This window comes from Xyrauchen texanus, chromosome 43 (assembly GCF_025860055.1).
Source record: "Xyrauchen texanus isolate HMW12.3.18 chromosome 43, RBS_HiC_50CHRs, whole genome shotgun sequence".
NCBI classification, from domain to species: Eukaryota; Metazoa; Chordata; class Actinopteri; order Cypriniformes; family Catostomidae; genus Xyrauchen; species Xyrauchen texanus.
This window is the reverse complement of record NC_068318.1, coordinates 27,143,144-27,169,853: the sequence shown is the minus strand read 5'-3', so window position 1 is coordinate 27,169,853 and position 26,710 is coordinate 27,143,144. Positions and strand designations below refer to the sequence as shown.

The following is a 26,710-nucleotide window of genomic DNA, read 5'->3' as shown; positions in this document are numbered from 1 at the left end:
AAAATGTGCAATGCGCAAATGTGATTGAATATTGTTATAAATATCGGTATCGAATGATATGCAAAAATATCATGATAATATTTTTTGCCATATTGCCCAGCCCTACGTATTAGTGTGTACATGGCCTTAACATGAGAAAGTTAACTGGCTACATGCAGAGATGACACATACTCTCATGGGCCGCTTGAATCTGAACTCCCACCTAGTATCAGCTTTGACTGAGTACTACATACTACTACTACTACAGATTACTACTATAATTTATTTTTGTGTATCTGCTAGGTGACCAACGCATATCATTAGGGACTTTAAGCAACAACTGTTGAGAGGTTGGCTATGGCGGTCTGTTGTGTTACCATCTACTACAGGAGAATTATTACTTTGCCGTAGTTAATATTATGTCACAGGTGAGTAAATGTAATGAGATGATGCAACAGAACGTAGCCTAAACATTCTCTTCAAATCTGTATGTTGAATTTTTTACCCACAGTTAGGGCTGGGCGAAAAAACAATATCGATATATATCACGATAAAGAAAATCCACGATAAGCTTATCGATATTTACTGCGTGTCGCTAAAACGCAAGCAGTTCGGCTTTCTCAGGCTGCGTTTCTACTGGGGCGGACGAAATCCACTCAAAGGCTCTCACAGCACTAGGAGAGAGCTTGCTCCGCACCGCTGCCGATCCTACGATCCACCTTGCAAGCATGACGCTCGGCTTTCATAGGAATTAATTGAAAACGCTCTCGGCTTTGCTCACAATGTGCCAGCGGTAACGTAGGGTCAGACTGGATGAACTTGATAATGCTAGCTGCCTTGCTAACAATTAAGTTACGTTGGACACCAGATTGATTCCATCCGCACCACAAGACTTCATGACAATGGTTGCGCCCTCTCGTCATCTCTAGTGAAGAGCGCGACAGAACAACAGTGATCTGGACAACAGCTCTGATCTTTCTGTGCTGTAATCTTGAATATTGTTCACTAGCAACAAAAATGCATAATTTCTGCCCTGTCCCACTCCACACTCGTTGCCTCTTTTCCCTGCATGTGTTTAGACATGACGCGCCATGAGTTAACGTGGTTTCAAAGCACCTTTTAGACCATAATGTTTTTCCCTTCTAAATGTATCTTTATTAATCGGCTAATTAATTTATTAATGTTACGAGCCTTTAATAATAAACAAATCGAATAAACAAATCGATTTCTGTTCTAATTTTGTGAAAATGAATTCGATGTCTGGAATGGATAAGGAAAGACTAAAATTACTAGTTGGTAGACTAGTCTCTCACTTTAATGAAAATATACAAACGTTTTCTAAATTTCTCTCGGGACACCCCTGAACCCACATTCAGCATCATTCCACAGTCACAAGGGCTTCTATGCCCCATACTTGGGTATCTGAGTCTAAAGAAATATAACAAATATTTCATTTTAATGTAAAAATATTCCAACATACACTGGACTGCTGTCACTATGCTTTAGAACAAACAGATGATCTTTTAACAAAAATTTTCAATTGATAAACGGTAAAAGACGGTCGCTATTGCCTTTCATATTTTATTTTAGCCCGCTGTCTCAGCAACCATCTGAAACTTCCTTTTGATACCCTGCCTACTTGTGACATGCACTGTTCTCACAGGTGTAATGTACTGCAGTCTGTTGGTATTTTGTCTTCTGCAGTTTGTTTGTTTGTGGCGACTATAATTTAGTATTTTTTTCTGCCTCAGTAAATTTCATGTTTAATTTACAGCAAATATAATTTTTAAAGACTTGTTGGCTAGACCTATAGTGGTAATGTAATTAAATAGTTTAAATAAATTCAGCTTCCAGCTTTGCATTTTATTGTATATTTACACGTATAACTGAATAGAATGGATGAAAGTGGATTTGAGTAATTGTTCTAATTGCGCTCTACTTTTGATAAATATACTACATCGCTACACGTTATGTAATGTTAAAAATGTAGGAAAAGTGTAAAAGAAGCTCTGAGCCATACTCTTATGAAAGGTTTTTTGGATTCACTTATTCACTCGAGTGTAGATCAGAATAATCAAGTCTATGACTATTTAGCTAGTGGGTGGGTTGAAAGCTGAATTATCGAATTGCTTGTTGAGTGGGGTGGTCCTTGCTCTCTCTGCAAGTATAAAACTGAGCCATCTCAGTAACGAGAACTAGGAGGCCAAAAAGAAAGGCATCCTCACACAAATTAAGAAAAGTTCTCTGAAGCACAGAGTTTGCTCTTCAAGATCGATTCATTGTGGAAATGTTTAACTGGGGAGTGACGGATGCATATAATCAAACAATCCAATACTGCTTTCCAAACAATAATTTGTCATGTACCAAAAATGCTAAGCCTGGAGTTGAGTACATTATTGTGTACGTTTTCATTTCTGCTGTGTCCATGTTCACTGTGTTTCTAAACTTGCTTGTGATCATCTCAATCTCTCATTTCAAGCAGCTCCACACTCCTACCAATGCGCTGATCTTCTCTCTGGCAGTGGCTGATCTGATTGTGGGATTGATTCTTATGCCAGTACAGGGCATCAAATTAATTGAGCCATGCTGGTACTTTGGAGAAATATTTTGCTCAATATTTCCTCTGATTTTCTATGTGGTTGTCACAGCATCTCTTGGTAATTTGACTATTATATCGGTTGATCGGTACATTGCTGTGAATGACCCTTTGCGATATCCAATGAGGGTCAATAATAACGGAGCTGTTTTATCTATTGTTGTGAACTGGTTGTTTTCCTGCATATATTCTTTTATTATCTTGTATGATTCCTTATTCTATCCAGAGGGAAAACCCGCATGTATTGGAGAATGTAAACTTTTTATTAAGTTGGGATATATAATAACAGATGTCTTAGTTACTTTAGTGACCCCTTGTTGTGTAATTGTTTCTTTATATTTGAAAATATGCTTTGTGGCAAAACATCAAGCTAAACATTTAAATTCAGTCACAGACAAAAGGCTAGATCAGAAAAAAAGGCTGCAAGAACCTTAGGGGTTGTGGTAATCGTTTATCTTCTTTGTTGGATACCGTACTATATAGCTGCTCTTACTCTTGGTCAAGACTCTGGTGACTCTCTTATAATTAATATAATGTATTGGATTTTATGCTTGAATTCCTGCATGAATCCACTCATCTATGCAATGTTTTATCGATGGTTCAGGATATCAGCAAAATACATTTTGACTCTGAAAATATTTGAACCTTCATCAGAATACTTTAATCTGTTTCCAGAAGACAAATTATGACTTAATGCAATTGCATGACTGCAAAGCCTCTGAAAACGCACACATTTAATAAAAATCTGTCTCCAAATGTAGTTGTACAGTTTATTGTGTTAAATACTACTTTGTAATATTGTAATAATATATAATCCTGATGTTGACATACACTACTTTTAATGTTTTTCTATATGCAGAAATTATAATTAACCAACATTTAATAAATGCTGTTAAAGTATTTTCATTGTTTGTTCATGTTACCTTTTGCATTACATAATGTTAAGACATTCAGCCTTATTGCAAAGAGTAACCTAAATATAATCTTACTGACGTCTCTGTAACAATTACATTTATATGTTTAATTATTGTTTATAATGACTAGATCTGTTCACAGTGGAGCATTATGAGTGACACTATGTCCACCTCAATTTGATCTCTTAAAGACCTTAAATGTCTAACATCATTAGATCAACTTAAGGCTAAATCATACTGAAAAACTGATGTTATTGGGATTCTCACTTTCAGCTACATTTCCAGTTACAAAAGTTTGGTTTGGTCAGGTGGTCTTGAACCTGCAAACATAGCATAACAAATGAGAAAAAAAAATTCTTCACTGATGGAGGACAAAGGTTGAGTCATGTTAGTACTATTTCAGAGATGATCATTGATCTGAAGTGAAAGAAGTTTCTTTAGTAAAAAAATAAAAACTAGACCTGGGCTAATGGCATTAGTGATGCGTGTGTGTGTGTGTGTGTGTGTATATATATATATATATATATATATATATATATATATATATATATATATATATATATATATATATATATTAGTCAGACGTTTACATACCAAAATACATTTAAAACTCCATTTTTTAGAGAGGAAACATGATGCCGCAGTACCTTGGGAAGGTGACTGACATGAGCATACCACAAGTGAGTGACCATGTTGTGCCAGGAGGGGAATACTCACAATGAATAAATGAACTATAGTAATACAGTATAAATTAACCCATTTACGAACCCTGTCAGGATGGAAGTTATTTATAATGAAAATGGTTGTGACTTTATGGTAAATTACAACAGCCTGATGCTTGGTGCTTAGTGTGCTCCATTCAGGGGCCACACATGCAGGTTCTACAGCTTGTGCTGGGGATGCCAGATTGTGCCTTGTGTCTGAGAGAAGAGATCCCTCCTCAGCGGTATTTCCCATGATGATCTGTATAACATCTCTACTCTCTTCCGAAAACCATGGCTGATTGGGCCATTTCAGTGCAATTAACAGAAATGTTTCCATGTCCATCTGAACTTGCGTTTGACAAAATGGAGGCGCACTGAGGGAAGCGCATACTTGTGTTTCGCTGACCATACATGGGCCAGCATGTTATGGCAACATATATATATATAATATATATATGCCACTACTGTTGTTTTGTCCAAATGAATCAGAATATGGTGATTCACAATATCGGAATGAAAAGCTCTCAAAGCTAGAAAGACAGTAGCGCTAGGCGGTTGACATATCACGGCCGTTTCACAATGGTTTCCAGGTGTTGAAAGTCGGGCGTCCATTACACACCGTGCCCCAACCTGTGTTGGATGCATTTGTGGTCAGCATTGTGCACGCAACACTGGCATATGGTTTGGTCAGACCACAGATTGTGCTCGATTGTTGTATAAACCAGCTCTGACACGTCCCTGAGGACAGCAGGAGGACAGCAGGCTTATTAATTCATGCAACTTCTATCGTGTTCTTTGAGGGAAGATTGTGTATTTAAGCTCTTAACACTGGGCCGTCTTCGGACAGTATGTGGAAGAACACTGTTGAAACGGGGCCGCTAGTGTGCAAATTGAATCCGTATCACCATGTTTGATAGTTTTTTAGCACCTAGAGCTCAGTGGCGGCTGCTGGTCTTTCAAAGAGGGGAAGCTCATTTTCGGCCTACATTATAAACTTATTTAAAAGTAAATTCTGCCCTACGTTCCTTTTCGAGAAAATGCACTGTGACTCTGTCACGAACGAACGAACGAACGCTCTAAAACAAAATATATTAAACTTGGTAAAACTGAAACAAGGAATGTGGTGTATAATTGTGTGAAATGTATTATGCAAATTGACTAGCAATTTCGCCAAACAAATATAAAGAAATAGGTTGCAGCAGTTTGTCTTTCGACTACACTTGAGAAATCCGCGATGGGACTGAGCGCAAAATAGCTTCAGTGACTTCTTATAGTACAGATTCGCTGTCAATCAAAAGGAGATGCAGTCTTTCGACAGATCCTCCAATCATCACGCGGAAGCACGGAGTCCGGGCCAGCCCACTCCTCATTCACCCCCAGAGACGCTGAGCGTCCGTGGGCGGGACATAATCGCAGCATTTATCCAATGACCGTCTATTTTCGGAGCACTGAATAAAAACTGTTCAGAGCAGCCCCATTGAAGTCAATGGACGCTGGGCTTCAACAGGGAAATGCACTGGCGCTTCACGGGAATGTATGAGAAGTAAATCGAGTCAGCCGACCTGCTATATGTAATGTAGCTGATTCTGAACGAACTCGTCTTCGAGATGAACGTGTTCTAACGCATTTTTAGTCAATAAATTGTTTACACAATAGTACATATTTGACCATTATTTTTTTGACATTATAGGGGAAGCTGAGCTTCCCTTGCAGTCTTAAAGAAATCCCCACTGCTAGAGCTGTATGTGTCTGCATAACGGGACAGAGGGCAATTTGGTATATTCATGACATGATATAACGCTCACCATTCTGTTGTGCATAATGTGAGGCTTTGAAGTGGGAAAGCCCTTTATTGGGAGCATCTCGTGCAAGTGCTGTACCCTTTACAATCTTTGTATTTATTTAATAAATTATATAATGCGCTGCTCACCATCAATAGTATCCAGCTGCAGACCCGCAGCACCACCAGTTTCAGAACCCCAGCGCCAGAACCCCAGCGCCAGAACCGGAAGTGAGGGGCGGAGATTACGTTCTAAACCGAGTAGCGCCACCTAACGTTTTGGAGAGTAGGCTACACCACCAGTTTCAGAACCCCAGCGCCAGAACCTGAAGTGAGGGGCGGAGCTTACGTTCGAAACCGAGTAGCGCCACCTAACGTTTTGGAGAGTACTTTGCTTTTATTACAAATGAAACATCATACGTATAAAGTATGTTATAATGATTCTTTAAGGTACAGTACAATAAGCATTTTAAAACATTGATCTTGTGTAATATAATTGTATATAGTTATCCGTTTCATTGTATTATGAGAGTTACTTCCTGATCATGATGGTGAAAAATAATGCTTGAAACTTATGGGCATTTTATATAAAATATACTTTATTTCACAAGAACATGTGCAGCATGCATTTTTCTTTATGTAAAATAAAACATGTCAAAAAACTAAAAAAGAGAGAAAATTAAGCATCATTTTAAAAGAAACAATAAAAATATATACAACAAATGACCAATTCACCCCTAGGCCCATTTTATCATGACAATCCTGTAGAAATTAAACTTAAAATGTATCAAATGAGGCATTCACTCTCAGGCCCATTTTGTCCTTACATTCTTGTAAAAATAACTCCATGTCATCCCTGAACACAAAATGAAATAGAAAGGGCTCTCTGGAAGCTTCTGACTGTTCCAGGAGATTGTTATGGGCCTTTTCCTTGTCGTCTTCATTCATTCGAATGAAAAGAGGCGCTCCACTGGACCCCTGAGCAGATGGCTGTTGGAATGGAGCCATTTCACAGCTTCTTTCATGTGCCGGATTATTGGGAGCTCCTTCATTACAGAATATTAAAGGAAAATGTAACTTTATAAATGTGACATATAAATTTATTATATGTTATTAGATTATATATATATATACAGTGAGGAAAATAAGTATTTGAACACCCTGCTATTTTGCAAGTTCTCCCACTTGGAAATCATGGAGGGGTCTGAAATTGTCATCGTAGGTTCATGTCCACTGTGAGAGACATAATCTAAAAAAAAAAATCCAGAAATCACAATGTATGATTTTTTTAACTATTTATTTGTATGATACAGCTGCAAATAAGTATTTGAACACCTGTCTATCAGCTAGAATTCTGACCCTCAAAGAACTGTTAGTCTGCCTTTAAAATGTCCACCTCCACTCCATTTATTATCCTAAATTAGATGCACCTGTTTGAGGCCGTTAGCTGCATAAAGACACCTGTCCACCCCATACAATCAGTAAGAATCCAACTACTAACATGGCCAAGACCAAAGAGCTGTCCAAAGACACTAGAGACAAAATTGTACACCTCCACAAGGCTGGAAAGGGCTATGGGGTAATTGCCAAGCAGCTTGGTGAAAAAAGGTCCACTGTTGGAGCAATCATTAGAAAATGGAAGAAGCTAAACATGACTGTCAATCTCCCTCGGACTGGGGCTCCATGCAAGATCTCACCTCGTGGGGTCTCAATGATCCTAAGAAAGGTGAGAAATCAGCCCAGAACTACACGGGAGGAGCTGGTCAATGACCTGAAAAGAGCTGGGACCACCGTTTCCAAGGTTACTGTTGGTAATACACTAAGACGTCATGGTTTGAAATCATGCATGGCACGGAAGGTTCCCCTGCTTAAACCAGCACATGTCAAGGCCCGTCTTAAGTTTGCCAATGACCATTTGGATGATCCAGAGGAGTCATGGGAGAAAGTCATGTGGTCAGATGAGACCAAAATAGAAGTTTTTGGACATAATTCCACTAACCGTGTTTGGAGGAAGAAGAATGATGAGTACCATCCCAAGAACACCATCCCTACTGTGAAGCATGGGGGTGGTAGCATCATGCTTTGGGGGTGTTTTTCTGCACATGGGACAGGGCTGACTGCACTGTATTAAGGAGAGGATGACCGGGGCCATGTATTGCGAGATTTTGGGGAACAACCTCCTTCCCTCAGTTAGAGCATTGAAGATGGGTCGAGGCTGGGTCTTCCAACATGACAATGACCCGAAGCACACAGCCAGGATAACCAAGGAGTGGCTCTGTAAGAAGCATATCAAGGTTCTGGCGTGGCCTAGCCAGTCTCCAGACCTAAACCCAATAGAGAATCTTTGGAGGGAGCTCAAACTCCGTGTTTCTCAGCGACAGCCCAGAAACCTGACTGATCTAGAGAAGATCTGTGTGGAGGAGTGGGCCAAAATCCCTCCTGCAGTGTGTGCAAACCTGGCTGAAAAACTACAGGAAACGTTTGACCTCTGTAATTGCAAACAAAGGCTACTGTACCAAATATTAACATTGATTTTCTCAGGTGTTCAAATACTTATTTGCAGCTGTATCATACAAATAAATAGTTAAAAAATCATACATTGTGATTTCTGGATTTTTTTTTTAGATTATGTCTCTCACAGTGGACATGAACCTACGATGACAATTTCAGACCCCTCCATGATTTCTAAGTGGGAGAACTTGCAAAATAGCAGGGTGTTCAAATACTTATTTTCCTCACTGTATATATATATATATATATATATATATATATATATATATATATATACACACACACCGCCTCACTGCTGCTAAGCGTAGCTTGTTCTTCACATGGAAGGGACTCTTGTAGGGTTTCTGCACTGGAATATATATATCTTGGTTAATTTAAAATTAATCAGAAGAGGGTGCAAATGTAACGGTGGGCTGGAGTAAATGTCCAGTATCTACCTTTCAGAGAAAACCCCAAAGTTCTCCAGAAGAATAAGAGTCCACCATCTCCGTATGTTTGGAAAGTCGCACTGGAAGACAAAAATAGAGAAATCTTGATATTTCAACTGCTACAACATCATAAAGGTCAATTACTTGAACTGGTAATTACTTACAGATGTAAAATCAAAGGGTGCTCCCAAGACAAGATGTAGAGCATACTGGAAAACAGCAAAAATTAAGGAACATTATCTCTGTAAACGTCAAATTAAAAAAAATCTTCCTTGTTCCGTATTTAACAACTTAAAAAATTAAAATAAAAACACCACCACACCAATCATTGGTTTAATTATATCAAAACAATGTCTCACCATCAACATGAAGACTCCACAGTCTACATCACCAATCTGTTGGGGGATATCCTAAAAAAAAAAAAAAAGCACGAGTTTATTAAGGGTTTGACACTTCAGCACTCCCAACTTTAGCAGACTTCTTTATAACAACCTTGTTTTTCAGTAGCATCCATGTGCCAGGTGCAATTTTGGCTGTCATCTTTCTGCAACAAAAATACAAAAATAATAAAACAGATTTGTTAATATGAAGTTACATTGTGCAGCACACAGTTTGAAGCTCTGAATCCATGCAAAAACACAGTCAACAGTATTTGGGTCTTTCTTGTAAAAACTGTCACAGCATGCAAAATCAGAACATCATGCAAGTTTATTAAACTCTTGAACGGCAAAACTTGAACACACACATTGAATTTTTCACCACATGATGTCAAAAACTTTAGACAACGTTACACAACTCACCATGCTCTCCGCCATGCTTGTCTCATTGTCAATAACTCCGCCCCTCACTTCAGGTTCTGGCGCTGGCGTTCTGAAACTGGGGTTCTGAAACTGGTGGTGCTGCGGGTCTGCAGCTGGATATGTCTCCTCACCATTGGGAAGCAGTTCTGCAAAATGTGCACCTTAATTGTGAGACATAGAAAACAACATGTTGAACAACATTTCAAACAACAATATTCCTTTCCCAACAAACAGTAGTGGGGAAAAAGGGAACAGTGTTATGTGTCGGGAGCGCTTTGCTGGGGGGGTTGTCTTGCGTGGCTTTACCAGTGGCTAAACCATTTTCTTTTCCGTGATCCACATTAGAGAGGATGTAATCGATGAGTGGATAAACTGAATGGGGTGCACATCAGGATTTTGACACTTCTTTATGAACTTCAGGGAAGAACGGGGCAGATCTACGAGAGGCGGTTGTTGATTGTGTTCGGACTGCAGGAACCATTCATCATGGCGAGATTGTGTAGGTTCCTCTGGAGGAGACCACTCGATAGCAAGCTCTTTGACTGCCCTTGAAAGTATGTGAAGCATCTCCTTAACAGTGGCATGTATACACTCATCACTCTCGCTGGGGGGAGGGGCGGTAGCATCCACTGACCACTCGCCTGATGCAGTGAGACATGACATCGTTATCATCCCCAGGGTCAGAACTGCCGAACGAGACAAGGCCGAGCGTAGAACCTTGAAACATTGCTATTCTATTTTCCGGGATGGCTACAAATCCCTCCCCCGCCCACCATTTGGCAAATCAGACCACTCTTCCGTTCTGCTTCTGCCCGCTTCAGGCAGAAACTGAAACCCACCCTCAGAATGATCCAGTGCTGGTCGGACCAATCAGACTCTATACTACAAGACTGGTTTGATCATACGGACTGGGAGATGTTCCTCTCTGCCTCTGATGACGACTTCGAGGTTAATGCTGATAGCGTAACGTGTTTCATCAGGAAGTGCGTAGAGGACATTCTTCCGACCAAAACAATACAGATCTACCCCAAACAGAAACCATGGGTTAACAGCGACGTTTGCGCGGAACTTAATACGCGGACCTTCGCTTTTAATTCCAGGAACGCGGAGGAGCATAAACAAGCCAGTTATAACATTATCAGAGCAGCCAAACGCCAGTACAGGCACAAAATTGAAGGACAGTTAAACATCATCAACTCTAGAAGTATGTGGCAGGAAATTAACATCACAGACTACAAAGGGAATCAAATCTCGGCCCTGAACACCGCTGCCTCACTCCCAGATGAGCTTAATACATTTTATGCTCGTTTCGAGGAAAAAAACACCACCCTCGCGGAGAGAGCACTTGCGGTCAACGCTACAGAGGATAGTTCACTCTCCGTCTCTGTTGCGGATGTAACCCGATCCTTCCTACTGGTCAACATCCGTAAAGCCACGGGTCCAGACGGCATTCCGGGCTGCGTCATCAGAGCGTGCACGAACCAACTGGCTGGTGATTTTACGGACATTTTCAACCTGTCCCTCTCCTTGTCTGTAGTCCCCACATGCTTCAAAACATCCACCATTGTGCCTGTACAAAGCAATCAAAAATCACTTGTTTAAATGACTGGTGTCCTGTTTTCTGACCCCCATCATCAGCAAATGCTTTGAGAGGCTATTCAGAGATCACATCTGCTCTGTGCTGCCCACCTCACTGGACCCATTGCAGTTTGCCTACTGCAACAACCGCTCCACTGATGATGCCATTGCATCTACAATACACACTGTTCTCTCCCACCTGGAAAAAAGGAACACATATGTGAGAATGCTGTTTGTAGACTACAGCTCAAGCTTGATGTGAAACTCTGGGCTTACAGCTCACTGTGCAGCTGGATCCTGGACTTCCTGTCAGGCAGGCGTCAGGAGGTTAGAATGGGCAGCAACATCTCATCACTGACCCTCAACACTGGAGCCCCGCAGGGCTGTGTTCTCAGCCCACTCCTGTATTCCCTATACACACACATGACTGTGTGGCAACACATAGCTCCAATGCCATCATTAAGTTTGCTGACGATACGACGGTGGTAGGTCTGATCACTGACAATGATGAAACGCCCTACAGAGAGGAGGTGCACACTCTGACAAACTGGTGTCAGAAGCACAACCTCTCCCTCAACGTCAGTAAGACCAAGGAGCTTGTAGTGGACTTCAGGAGGAAAGACAGAGTACACAGCCCCATCACCATTAATGGAGTACCGGTGGAGAGAGTCAGCAGCATCAAGTTCCTTGGTTTCCACATCACTGAGGCAATTGAGAAGAAGAATCACCAGCACCTCTTCTTCCTGAGATGGCTGAGAAAGTTTGGAATGAACCACCACATCCTCACACGGTTCTACACCAGCACTGTAGAGAGCATCCTGACTGGCTGCATCACCGCCTGGTACGGCAATAGCACCACCACAACCGCAAAGCCCTGCAAAGAGTGGAACTGCCAGACACAACATCGGAGGTGAGCTTCCCTCCCTCCAGGACCTCTAAAACAGGCGGTGTGTGAAAAAAGCTTGGAGGATCATCAGAGACTCCAGCCACCCGAGCCGTGGGCTGCTCTCATTGCTACCCTCAGGCAGGTGGTATCGCAGCATCAGAACCCGCACCAGCCGACTACATGACAGCTTCTTCCCCCAAGCAATCTGACTTTTGAACACTTGATCTCTCACGATCAATATACATCAGCACTGCACTTTATTAATCTTACTATCTCACACTGGACTGTCATAATTATATTCTCCACAATACAACTACAGTATATATATATTTTTATATACTTTTTATTTGTATTGTATATGCATTCTATATTGTGTTTACTGTACATTGTATATTATTATTGTGTTGTGTAATTATGTGTACATTTTACATGTAAATTGTGTTGTGTAAATATGTTGTTTATTGTAAATTGGTATAGGTCTCGTCACTGTCATGATTGCTATGTTGCTCAGAACTGCACACAAGATTTTCACTCACTGTTGGACTTGTGTATATGGTCGTGTGACAAAGTGATTTGATTTGATTTTGATTGTGTATCACATAGGGCTGCACAATTAATCGAAATAAAATCGAAACCGCGATATGACCTTGTGCGGTTATTAAACTGGAAGGGCTGCGATTTATTAAATGAATAAATATTCTGCTCTATGTAAAGTTTATTTTGGCTGCAGTCTATATTAAGTTAGAGCATTGTTGGTGTTTTCAGAGCGGTTCTGCACTCCACAACTCCCTCTCATGCTTGGAGTAACAGAAGTGCTCAGAGTTCAGTTCCATTTGCTTACGTGCGCTAAACATATGAAGGCATTATTGGGGCAAATCAAATGAGTGCCTGTGACAGTGTTATTTGTAGTTGTAGAGATTAGCCACACATGTGTATCAGTGAATTTGAAGTCACAGAGAAATTTATTTTAAGAGTTGCAAGCTTGTAGATTTTTTCTCTCTCCCACAAACACAACACAACAATTACACCTTCTCAAATTCTTCATTGCAGGTGCACAAATCCTTTTCTACGAATCACAAATTAAGAAACTCATACGCTCACATTTTTGCTACAGTTGTTCCAGTAAATATGGTGCAAAACACATTCACAAACCTGCATCAAAAAATTGAAGTCACAGACAGATTTTGCTCATCCGCAAATCAGTATGTGAATTCACCCAACGAGAGTTGCACACTTGTAGAATATTTTCGGACAAATTATTTTATTTTTATTTTTTTTCTCTCGCACAAACAAGGACACAATGGTTGTGACTGTGGGGATCGAACCAGCGACCTTCTGATTAACAGTTAACAGTTATGTGCTTTAGCCCACTACGCCACCACCACTCCATATGTGTGTGTATGTGTATATATATAAAAATATATATTTGACATTTAAATTACTATATTGCAAGTTCAAATGGGTTATTGATTACAACAGACCAAAATATTTTTATTTATATATTTTTTTTAAACAAAATCTTTTTATCTTTTACAAATTAGGTATCTGTCTTGATGCTTTGGATCTTCCTTTTACACTGCAAATTATGGATTTCTTAAATAGCAGAAAGGCTGTTTTCTGCCCTCTTGTTAGGACACTGGCTATGGTTCACCTGCACCAGCTCTCTTGATTTTCATTAGGAAGTGAAGGCCCTGTTTTGTCAAGGTTGATGTTTATGATGACAATATAAAGCATCATCATACCATGAATACTGGAGTCTACAAACAGCTTGTGGACTGATGTCAGAACAATTATCTTATTTTTCTTACATTGAAGGAGACGTTGTCTTTGAGGAAGGCCTGAAGAGTTTCCCCTCAACAGTTGTGCACCCAATGTTGTTTTGCATATGATAAATTACCTCATATATTCCCACAAAAGCCATTTCTATATCCTGTATTATAAGGTCTTAGCCCCCTTTATTAACGTGAAATGTTGTGACTCAGATAAATATTTATTGCTGTAGCGGATCTTGTTTGGATAAATTTCATAAACATTTCCCCAACATTATTGTTTTGGACTGAATTGTTTTGAGTGTCACTCTCCAGCTTGGCTTAAATATAATATTGCTTTTTTTTTTAATAAGGCTTAGAAATGCTTATGTCTTGTTAAAAATGTGTATTCCTTTAGTTTCCAGTGATAATAACACTCACAGTTCTCTGTTTGCTGTGACAGTTACATTTACAGTAAATCAAGGGAGCTGTGATGTTTAATATTAGTTTTTTCTTAAGTCATTAATCTCCACTGGAAAGAGTGGATGGACAACAAAACATCAACATACACTGTTAAAAATGGATCTGAATTACAAAAAAATCAAAACAATTGTCAAACACTATTTATAGTGTCTCTCACATCTGGAATTAAACTATCAACCCCACCCTCACAACAATTATGAATGATAATCTGTAAAAACGTCCACCAGAGAAGATGCTGGTTGAAATATTTTAAGAGTTAGAATATGTTTAACTGACATTTTAAACCAGGGGTAAAAGAAAGCATAGATAAGAGGATTCAGAGCGGAGTTAACATACAATAGCCATACAATAATGGTTGTGGTTGAAGAAATTTCTACATTTTCTGTGTTTTCTGATAGAGACAAAAGAAAATATGGAATCCAACAAAGCAGATAAACGGTCACAATGAGACCTAAGGTTAGAGTAACCTTGCTTTCAGATTTCCTCCTCACAGAACCTTCATTTATAACTTTTCCTGTCTTCGCCAAAGAATTTATGATTTTGATTTGCTTTCGTGCAACATAGAATATCCTCAAATATAAAGTTATCATCACAGTACATGGAAACAGTAAGGAAAAGCACATATCAGTGACTTTCCAGGCAAAACTAATCACCAATGTGCACTTTCCATAACACACATCTATTCTGCGTGAGTCAAAATATGTCCTGCTGCCCGCAAGAGCAGTATTGTAAGCTGAAGAGCAAAACCAGCAGAGACAGATACTCGCTAGAGTTCTAGTTGTTGTTATTTTCTGTGGGTACTGTAAAGGGTAGCACACAGCCATATAACGATCAATAGCAATTAATACTAAATTACTAAGAGATGCTGAAAGGAGCAGCCCCAAGATAAGTAAAAACAGTCTACAGAAAGTGTCTCCAAAGTACCAGCACATGTCAGTTAGGTTGATGGCCTCCAAGGGCATGACAATAAGTCCAATAAGTAGGTCAGCCACTGACAGAGAGAGAATGAGCATGTTGGTTGGAGTGTGGAGCTTCTTGAAGTGAGAGATGGAGATGATCACAAGCAGGTTCAGAAACACAGTAGATACTGACAGCAATGAAAAAAACACATACATGATATTATATTCATATTTAGAGCGCCTTCCCTTGAGACACGATGTGTTAATGGCAGGAAAGCAGAATTGAGTCTCATGATCCTCTGTCTCATAGGCCATGATTAAGTCTCTTCTTTTTCCTGTCCTTTCATTTATATAGTGTCTTGCCAACCCATCTACTGCCCTTTCTGATGCAACATGTTGCATCATATAATACATTTTAAATTTGTTACAGCATTTTGCCAAAAAAAACTATTGGCAAACCGGAGGCAATTTAAACTTACATTTCAACTGAAATTTAGAACAAGAGTTGCCCAAACCTCACATTATGTGTGACTTACGTACTTCTGTGGAACATAATGAATATTAAATGAATATTTAATTCAAATGGCAGTGGAAAATGTGGGGAAATCCTCATTTGTTCTTTATACATTTAGTAATTATCATGTAATGATCTTGACACATTTTCTGTGGAAGGCCAAATTACTCAAAATTAAATCAATATTAATAAATAAATCATAGTGAATTAATTTAATGCTTATTTTAATAAATATTTAAACATTTAAGTTAAATAAATAATGAAAACATAGTGAATTAATTACATGCCAAATTAAATGATTAAATATTTTAAATATATCTTTATACTAGGGCTGCATCTAACGATTATTTTTGTTGTTGATTAATCTATCGATTATTTCTTCGATTAGTCGACTAATCTAACGATTATTTTTCCGATTAATCTAATGCATATTTTTGGGATTAGCCGATTTATCCATTGGCAAACTTTCCAATAAATAATAAGTACAACTTCTACATTAGTATTTCAAACTTTTATTAATTCATTTTCTGAAATTTTTTTTGTATCTGTCCCTATTCAAATAAACAATAAATAAATAAATACACTAGATTACAGCATAGGCTACTGTTAATATGTAAATATAACATTATTGTTTGTTTTTAAAGTCTACATTAGAGACATGCACGGGACGGATTTCTCCCTTAATAATTCCTAAAAAGCGGACATCTCTGTTATTATCAATGAAACTGACTGCACAATGAATCTTTCATTATATCGATTTGCCAGTATGCAGAATTCAGCACTGAACAAAAGTCCATTTTGAGCGGTGAGGAGATTCCATCTTAAATGCTTCTGATTGGCCATTGCGTTCAAGAAATCAACACATATGTCTGTGATTGGCTACATTGTTAAACGCTGCAACATGTTATACATAGAAGCGATTTACAGGCCAGGGTCTATCTATTTCGTTTTAGTTGTTCTTGTTGCTTTTGTGCAACAGATGAATGACAATTTATTTGTTTTGAGATGTTCAATTTATAGATTTCTATTTTGCGGGAGTCCCGTGAATCGTTTTATTCTCCGCAACCAGCACACACACGAGTGCATTACGCCGCGTGCCCGGCCATCAGATCCCGTGCCGCACTCTGTTGTGTTGGGTCCGCGGGAGTGCATGTCTCTAGTCTACATGTGCATACACAACTTTTAAAAGCGGGCAATTTAAATGCACTGAAGGCTTCGTTGACAGATTTAAGTTGAAGTTATAAATGAAAGTCCATTTTATTGTCGCCGAATGGGCCAATAAATTACATCTGCACCGTTAGCAATTAACACTATTAACTAGCACACAAGCTGTAATAGCTGAAAAAAGAAGGTATGACCGCAACAACAACTCCAAAAACTCACTGTAATAAAGCCTACTACTACCCAGCTGGCTCGTCGTTTTGAGTTCGCAGAGTCACAAGATGTTTCCTTTTAAGATGCTCGTTCATAGCAGTTGTGCTGCCATGGTATGACATTTCCGCTTTGCATAGTGAACAAAGCACCTTTCTGTTCGGCTGTAGTTTAAAGTATTCCCATACTTTGGATGATCGTGGTCTGGCTTTATGTGATAAAGCCAGATTGTCATTTTCACCATGAGCTGGAGCAGAAGCCGCCATTACTCGATATTTAAACGTAAATAATGAATGTGACGCGTCGACGCATTTCATTCGTGTCGACGTATTTTCATAGTCGACGTAATCGATGACGTCGACGCGTCGTTGCGGCCCTACTTTATACATAATAAAATTGTAAAAAAAAACATTGTAACAACTATACAAATATTATGTTAATGATTTAATTGTTAAATAAATCTATAAATGTCCCTTATATTTTAATATGGAACTTTTTTGTGTCAATGTTTACACATTTACACATTAGCTGCCTGTCTTTTTAATTTTAAGGGTTATTTCATCTGCACGTCACTCAGTGGACACCCACTTTTGAAAATCGTTTTCTTTTGACTTTCTGGCTAGTTTAGACTAACTTTTCTTCACACTACAACTATGAGATTTCTTGTTGACTCTTGCATATGAAGTTGCTAACAAAAAAGTTGAGAATGATAGCTTCTGTCACTGTTTCTGTCACTCTCTAATACTTTGGACTGCTGACATTGTGAGCAGGAGTGATTTAAATAATTATTTGTTTAATGATGCAATTTAATTTAATTTTGAGAACTTAGGCCCTCTATAATTTTCAGGTAATAATTATAATTGTATTGCTGCTGTAGATGATTGGCCATTTTACCTGACATCACCCAAATGTAGGTTGAGCAGGTGCAAACATTCATGTGTTGGGTTATTAAAAAATAATTGTAATCATTTTTTTATTTTTTTATTTTTATTTATTTATTTATATGATTATCAAATTGTCTTCAATTTTGCTGTGGTTACAATAGTGAATTTGTGAAGGGTAAATATTTTAAGATGCCAAATTGCAATAAAGAAAGTGATCACTACACATAAATTTTTTTTTTTTTTACAATACAATTGAAGCATCTGGACCAATCAGACACACAATTCATTATTTAATTAATAATCCATCAGATGTCTCAAGACTGTAACAAGCAAAGGTCCAAGTAGGCCAGAGCAGACTGTGAGATGTCCCTTTGCTGACCCTGTTCCAGCAACTAGTGGACCTCAGAGACATCCCAGGTGGGGGAGGGTAGCCACAAGGTACTTGGGGAGAGTAATTCACTCCATTCCCCCAGAGGAAAGACACACAAAGCCCATTAAACAGACTTCATAAATTTTTAGACAAACTGCTCTATAAATGAACATGCATTTTCCCAGGATGTTTGACTCTGTATGATTATTACTGTCTGGTATAGTGTCTTTTGTACTGTAAACTATTTTATGCATGCTTTATGACAGAACCGTTAGATAATGTAAAATGATAGGTATCATGCTTCCTATCAAATTAATCCTTGTGTGATGCCCTGCACATTGGTGTATATCAACTCCTTATATCATGCATTGTATGCTTGTTATATTAATCAGAGCATAAAGGGTCATAAACTGCCAGCTTACTCCAATCATACAAATGGGTCAGCATCCAAACAAAGGAACTTTTCCCTCTGGAAAATTGCACCTTTCTCACTGGTCAAGCCAAACTCGAGAGGAGTGACCACCCTCAGGATTTAAAGGGAACTGTCGGATTGACCCCCCTCTCTCCTCTCTTCCTCCTCCTGATCATGTGGGACAGGAAACACCTGGTCCGACCGTGAGGTCACTGGCCGGCAAGCCTCAACACAACTAGCCATGTGTAACCTCCTCGACCATAATGGAGTCAAACTAACACAGCAAGTTCATCATAATTTCTTCATTCAACGTGAAAGAAATTGATTGCAAATTCAACACCATCGACTCCAGGAACAATCAAGACTTTCTCCTGAGACTACATCCAGGCGCTCTCTCAACATCCAAGGCATTGCAAGTATTGTACAATTAACTAACTAAACAGAGGTTTTGTATAATATGTGAACCCCTTTGTTAACAAAGGTGCTTTGAAGCAAGAAACTGATGGTTCTTTCAGATGGTTAAATGACTCTTCATGAAATGACGCTTCATTTCCCTTCTCTTTTCCGGTTTCATTAACTTTTCCATTTCCCATGCATGCGTGATTTGTGTGAATGTGTTTTGTTTATATTAGTTATGTGTTCATGATTTAGTTAAAGCTTTTGTGTACATTCTTGTGAGTTGATGCCTAAATATATGTAATATTAGTTTCAATAAGCCATGAGAATAATATTACTCCAATAAGAGAATTAATAATAATTCCCTTATTAAAGTTAATTCCTTACAATAGAAATTGTGAGCGAATACAACAAGATGTTGTATTACGATTTTAATGGTGGATAATTTTTATTCAGACAAATAATCTATTTATTTGTCATTTATCTAATTTATAATGTTTGTCGAATGCTACTAATTCCATAATATATTTCCTTACATAATAATGTATAATAAGGACAGTTTTAATTCCGAGCTCACACATACTGTTTCCCTACATATAATGGTGGAGGTATGCTGGTACTTTAACCCATTCCGTGTACATTTATACTTCCAAATTATTCCGAGTTATTTGTTGTTTTATACACAGTCATTCTTTTCTTTGAATCCAGAAACAGAACAGAGAAACGTCCTGGTTACTTTCGAAGATAATGAGTCTACAAGATGTTGTGTCGATGTAGTTACACTAGGGGTTGTCCTTGGGAGCCCCAAACACATCTGATCTTTGAGATAAGGCCAATGGGAATTGGCGAGTGGAATTTTCATCCCACTCTGTCGGACATACGGGTATAAAAGGAGCTGGCTTGCAACCACTCATTCAGGTTTTGTGCTGAGGAGCTGAGACAAGGTCCCAGCCATTTCAGCGGGTAGATCAGTGTTGTGGTAGGAGGGACACAATGTCTCATTCCCTCCATCAGGGAATGGAGGTTACGATAGTAACTGAGACGTTCCCCTTCTGTCACTCACTCGACATAGTGTCGATTTAGTGACACTAGGGGTCCCTATACAAAACACCACGACTAACGATGTGAGATGGGCAGAACTACCCTTGTGCAGTTCTCTCAGCACCTCGGCTTGGTGCACTTGCAGGAGAGCTGTGGCGTGCAGGGTGGAGGTGGCCTGTCCAGCGGCACCATAGGCCTCAGCCGCCAGTAATGACATAAGCCCACAGGGGGACGGGAGTCTTGGACGGGTCCACCAGGTGGCGGCGCTCTGTGGGCACAGTTGCACTGCATCCGCCTGATCCACTTAGGGAATCACCGAATACACCCTGGCAGGCCCACCATCAAGGGTAGTGAGCGGAGAATCTGGTCCGGGCAGTAAAAGTGCCCGCCATGATCTCTTGAGCTCGTCATGCACCTCTGGGAAGAAAGGAACTGGGGCGAGGCCCAGGAGGGTTCCACTCCAGCCTGACGCTCGCAGCCGCCTGGGCAAGCATGGCCGTCAGACTGAACCAGCCCGCTCTTCGATGCTGTAATTGAAAGCTCATCCACTTCGCGAGCCGCGAATGAAATCGCCCTGAAACAAGCCGGCAGTTCCATCGCAGAACTCGCTGGGGCAAACAAGCGTGCTGGGGAAGGGTGGTCCATGGGGGGGCTACCCGGCGGAGCGGCTCCCATTGATATCCCCAAGTCGCTCCCAGTGCTAACCGACACGGCCTCAAACCCATAGGTAGATGGACCGCGGCGGTGATCCGCTGGGATCACCCCTCTGGGGAAAGCCACGAACGCAACGTTGCCATAATCATGCTCTCGCAGTGAGAACATGGCCCATCAACAGATGCCGTCCCGACGTAGTTATCGTGACAGGCCTACTCCACACTCCAACCAGCCTGCTCATTCTATCTCTGGCTGTGAGCGACCTGCTTATTAATGTAATACCTGTGGAAGGCATCAGTCTAATTAAGATGTGCTAGTACTTTGGAAATTATTTTTGTGGACTTTTTACAGTCACCCTTATGTGCTCATCTCAACATCTCTCAGTAATTTAGTTTTCATTTCTGTCGATCGTTATACGGCTGTTTGTCACCCTTAACTGTACACACAGACAATAACCATGGCAAAAAGTTCAATAATTATCTTTCTCTGCTGGTTCTGTTCTTTATTTTACAATATTTATGTGAGTAGCAATGGACATTTTGACAAAACAGTTCTGTGTGTTGGACAGTGCTACTCAATTATGAGTTTTGCCTGGAGAGTGACAGATCTGTTTTTGACCTTCCTGTTTCGTTGTACTCTTACCATAACTTTATATATGAAGATATTCTATGTTGTACAACAACAAGTAAAAGGTATAAACTCTCTAAATTGTGTAAATTGTGAGACGGAAGGTTCTGTGAGGAGAAAACTTGAGAGAAAGATTGCTCTCACTCAATAATTTTGACAGCTTGGCTGGATTCTGTCCCTCATCTCAAACTGATAAAGCACAAAGGCAATCCCTGATGTAATGTCCTATAGCCCTTATTGCATATGGCCAATATGAGAAACAACATTTTCATGAACTGACATTATATTTCACATTATTTTTATTGTGAAAATATTTTTAATTTAAATCTTTGAACACACTATGGCATTTATATCTCAAGATGGAAACAATCAAATAATAATAAAAAAAAAAAAGATTAAAACGAAATTACTGATAGATGCTGAGAAGAGCAGCAAATCCGTGTTCTTATTACAGTAAATCATGTTTATAAATGTTATATGTTTATTGTAATAATATCATGTTTATTCATAAAAAGCCATTCAATATTATTTAAAATACTGACTCCTTTTTAGTAATTAAAATAATGTAGACTTTTATTGGACTTCCTCCTTGTACACACAGCAGGCACTGAATGAAGCATTACATAACTCTTTCAAATGAAAAATATTTCTGGTTATTTTATGTAAAATTCATTCATCTGTCTATCTGAATTACACTTTGTCTGCAATAAAGAAAACTGATGTAGGTTCAGCACACGGCGGGGAGCACAAATTGTCCGCCTTGACGGCTCTCTTTTCAACTCCTCCCCTGACTGCAACTGGCAAATCTCGCCAATCGCTAAAACAAGATGCAGTTCAAGTTGAACACACATATTCATAACAGTAGGCATTTACTGTCAAGTCTTAAAGGAGAAGCCTCACCAAAACTTAGTGTATATGATAGAGGGCCAGAATGAGGGTGGAAAATGATCATGTTTTACAAATAAATGATTATATTATAAGGGAACCTCAAGGGACAATTTTTTTAAAAGGTACATTTTTTATGTAAATCATGTTTTTAAATTTTCAACAACTTCAGATGCAGCCTGCATCTGTGGCAGTGCCCATAATATTGAAAAATTATGGTCTATTTATTTAAAATTAATTTAAAATACTTCATCTAAACAGACCCACATCACCTTCCAGTCATTAATCAGAGATGAAGAAAGGAAGAAAAACTGTTTATAAAATTAAATGCTATAGATGCTATAGATTTTAAAGTGAAGTACATTTTTGAGTTGGCAGCATTTCTCAGAATATAACTATGATTTTTTTTTTTAATCCAAGTAAATAGTAAAAACTAAAGCACACATTGGACATTAAAGAGCATTATAACTAGACGGGTCACAAATAAAACCAAAAAAAAACCTTACATTATGATTAAATATGTACAGAGTAAGATCAAGGATCACATTGATTTTATGTCCTTTTCAATATAATCCCTAGGTATGTTAAATGATCCATTTAAAAATGTTAAAATAATAGAATACTTCTATTCCAGAGTCCGATTACAGACAATAGCTGGTTTAATCGTTTTAAACATTGACTAATATCCTCCCAGTTTGAATGTGATGATGGAGTAAGCATTCACTGGTGATCACATATGTACAGCAAGTAGTCAGATTTGAATACAATGTAAATATGTTTAAAAAAAAAAAAGGGATGAAAATATCACGTGTCAACTGCATTATATTAATAATATAAATGGGAGATCAACATTGAAAACAATAACATTATAAGCAATATCTCTTCAGACTTGAGTTGAACACATTAAACCTCTGGGATAAGCCTGAACAGTGTGCAGGTCCTCGTGATCTGGGAAAACTTTGCCCTGATAATCGCCTAAGATACTATTGTACACTACAATGGAAGATGGCACACACAGTAAAATGCTGTCAAGCTAAAGAAACATTTTAAACTGTTATTGTCAAGTGAATCTACATTAGTTTAATTGATCAAAACTGACAATCATCCAATATAGAACTGTAGGCAGAGATTTGATAACGCTAATATTCAGAACTGGATGTAAAGACACGCAGATTGTGATAAAGCATGCTCTATGGGACTGCTGTTTTTGTGACTGAGTAAATCCACCTGAATGTCTGAGACATGTTAGTTGAGGCATTTATTAAATGCAACACAGAGACAACCCTGTTACATTGGTACTGGTAATTGTTTAGCATTTGTTTTGCTCTCTGTGTTTTCATTTATGTCCTGCTGCCTTATCCATTAAATGCCCGTTCTGATGTACTTTAATTCAGCAAATATTTAATTATTATTTTCTCAAGTATTCCACTCAACTCAAGTATTCCACTGCCAATGGTTCAGTCTGTCTCAACTCTCCCACGTCATCACCTTCAACTAATAAATCATTTATTTTAAAGTACTTTTTTTTTTTTTACTCATTACAACAGTGTGGGCCTCTCAGAAAGAAATATCAGGTGGACTGTTTTGTCATAGATGCAGTGACAAGTGTGTTTGTTCATTTGACCTCTTTTTCTGTACTAACAGAATCAGAAAGAAATACACAGTCTGATCCATCGATTACATAACATTTTGAAGTTAAATTATAGTCATTTTTTAATTTATTTTGGATATGTACACTTGGGGATCCTATTAATATCTGTGCAGCATGCAGACTTACCCATTTGTGATTAAACAATGGCAGTAATTCCAAAACCCTAATTGTTATTATAGGCAAGTCCAACAAATGATGCTGTCTTAAATATTCTAAGAGTTAGAATATGTTTAACAGACATTTTAAACCATGGGTAAAATAAAGCATAGATAAGAGGATTCAGACCTGAATTAATATACAAAAGCCATAATAGAGCATAGGCCGTAGTGGAAGCCATTTCTGTTTGCTGTGTAAGAGACAAAATAAAGAATGGGATCCAACAAAACAGATAAACTATCACAATGATTCCTAATGTTAGAGCAGCCTTGCTCTCAGATTTTCTACAGACAGAACCTTCTGTTACACATTTTCCAGCCTTCACCAGAGAGTTTATAACTTTCACTTGTTGAAGTGCAACATAGAATATCCTCAAATATAACGTTATTATCACGGTACAGGGAAACAAGAAAGAAAAGAAAAGATCAGTGACTGCCCAGGCAAAAGTAATGATAATTGTACATTCTCCATAACATGCAAATTTCCTGTTTGACATACTGAAAACAATTGCAATGTTATAAGCTGAAGAGCAAAACCAGCAAACACAGATGGTAATTAATGTTCTAGTTGTGGTGATTTTCTGTGGGTACAGTAAAGGGTAGCACACAGCCACAAAACGATCAATGGCAATTAAAACCAAGTTACTTAGAGATGCTGAAAAGAGCAGCCCCATTATTAATAAAAACAGTCTACAGAAAGTGTCTCCAAAATACCAACATGTCTCAATGAGCCTGATCACCTCAAGGGGCATGACAACAAGTCCAACAAGCAGGTCGGCCACAGCCAGAGAGAGAATGAGCATGTTGGTTGGAGTGTGGAGCATCTTGAAGTGAGAGATGGAGATGATCACCAGCAGGTTCAGAAACACAGTCCATGCTGACAGCAATGAAAAAAACATATACATGATATTATATTCATGTATGGAGCGTTTTCCCTTGATACATGATGAGTTAATGGCAGGAAAGCAGTATTGAGTATCCTGATCGTCCGTCTCATAGGCCATGAGTAAGTCTCCTTCTGTTAGGAGTTTGTTCTGCTCTCATTCTTGTCCTTTCATTTATAAAGTCTCTGGCCCACCCATGTACTACCCACTCTGATGTTGAATAATGGCATACATTTTCTTTTCTTCCTCCTCTTCTTTTTTTGCATTCATGTCTTTCTTGCTTGCTTATTATCAGTTGAGACTGACCTGAAACTGTTATTTTACTGTCATTTACCGTGTGTATAGGTGGACTACTCGCACTGTTAATTCGGTGATAGGAGGGCAAAAGTTTTGCAGGTCAAATTGGACTTTGCTTACCGATATTCTAACCACTGCACCAGTATCCAAATTTGGAAGTGTTGTTGACCCTTTACCAGGTAAATTGTCCACAGAAGTTATACAGTAATACAGTCAACAGGAATGCATATGATTAACTTTTATGGACTCTAGCCCCAAACACAAACCTCAACCCTAAAATAACTGTCAGTGCTGTGAAAATTAAATTTTTGTCTGAAAATGCAACCTCTGAATCTCATCCACCATTGTTTTTTTGTCTTGGTGACTGCTTTCACAACATACTGTTGGTAGCGCCACAGGGAAAGGTGAACATATCTGAATAACTACTGTATGTCATTGCATTTCAGTTGTTGAGGTAGCAGTAAAATATGACCTCATGATGTCTGTCCTGCATCTGCCACATGTCCAGATGGCTTGAGAAGATTTTAATGGAATTAGTTAATGGTAATAGGCCTTTATCTCACTTCCACAGTTTCACAACATGTTAAAGCTGAAGTATGTAACTTTTTCTGTGTTAAAATACTTTCTCTTATCCCAGTTTAACATGTAGAGACAACTATATGGAAGCCATTTGTAGGTTAATTTTCTCAAAAACTGTAAACACTGGCTACATTCACACAGTCAGCGTTTGGGATTAACAACCATATTTACTTACATGTGAGTCTTGAAATGCCTGTGATACAACAGCTTGCCATAGCAGTTTGAATGTTGTCTGTATGAATGGACAACCAAAGTCACAACCATATTCTAACAGCTGTAACCATAGTGACAGTGACTAAAAGATGGCGGCGTCCATAACTACGGCATGTCTTATCACAATTGCTGCCAACAATTATGTATAAAACTGTGTATAAATTTGAAATAGAATGATAATAAATAAACATGTAACAAAAAGAGATGAAAATGTTGCAGTGTCAACAACTACATTATATATTATATTATGTAGTGAAAACAATAACTTTACAAGCAAGATTGGTTTCAGTGCTGTCTCTTCAGACTTGAGCCTGAACATTGTGCTCCTCCCCATGAATGGGGAAAACTTTGCCCTGATAATAGACTCACTCGGATACTGTTGTACATTTAAAATGGAAAATTACACAGTGAAGTGTTGTGTCTAAAGCAGATGGCTCATTCACTTTCTACTCTCCCTCACATAGGTGTTGC

The 26,710-nt window shown here is 38.7% G+C and overlaps 2 protein-coding genes and 2 pseudogenes across 2 annotated transcripts; 2 read left to right on the top strand and 2 right to left on the bottom strand.

Annotated features, from left to right (window-relative positions):
- The first annotated feature begins 2,266 nt into the window (after positions 1–2,266).
- On the top strand, positions 2,267–3,264 carry LOC127635762 (trace amine-associated receptor 13c-like; annotated as a pseudogene).
- Positions 3,265–14,601: 11,337 nt separating this feature from the next.
- On the bottom strand, positions 14,602–15,639 carry LOC127635672 (trace amine-associated receptor 13c-like). Its single transcript, XM_052115860.1, has one exon. It carries the CDS (start codon positions 15,619–15,621, stop codon positions 14,602–14,604), a length of 1,020 nt encoding a protein of 339 aa, XP_051971820.1. The 5' UTR covers positions 15,622–15,639.
- A 5,386-nt stretch (positions 15,640–21,025) lies between these two features.
- On the top strand, positions 21,026–21,726 carry LOC127635761 (trace amine-associated receptor 13c-like; annotated as a pseudogene).
- A 1,956-nt stretch (positions 21,727–23,682) lies between these two features.
- Positions 23,683–25,371, bottom strand: LOC127635664 (trace amine-associated receptor 13c-like). The gene has a single exon (XM_052115851.1). The coding sequence runs from the start codon at positions 25,268–25,270 to the stop codon at positions 24,275–24,277; it is 996 nt and encodes a 331-aa protein (XP_051971811.1). The 5' UTR covers positions 25,271–25,371; the 3' UTR covers positions 23,683–24,274.
- Between the last annotated feature and the right edge of the window lie 1,339 nt (positions 25,372–26,710).

Coding starts and splice junctions, on each gene's coding strand:
- LOC127635664 (XM_052115851.1), bottom strand. CDS start 25,270: ATGGCCTATGAGACGGACGATCAGGATACTCAATACTGCTTTCCTGCC.
- LOC127635672 (XM_052115860.1), bottom strand. CDS start 15,621: ATGGCCTATGAGACAGAGGATCATGAGACTCAATTCTGCTTTCCTGCC.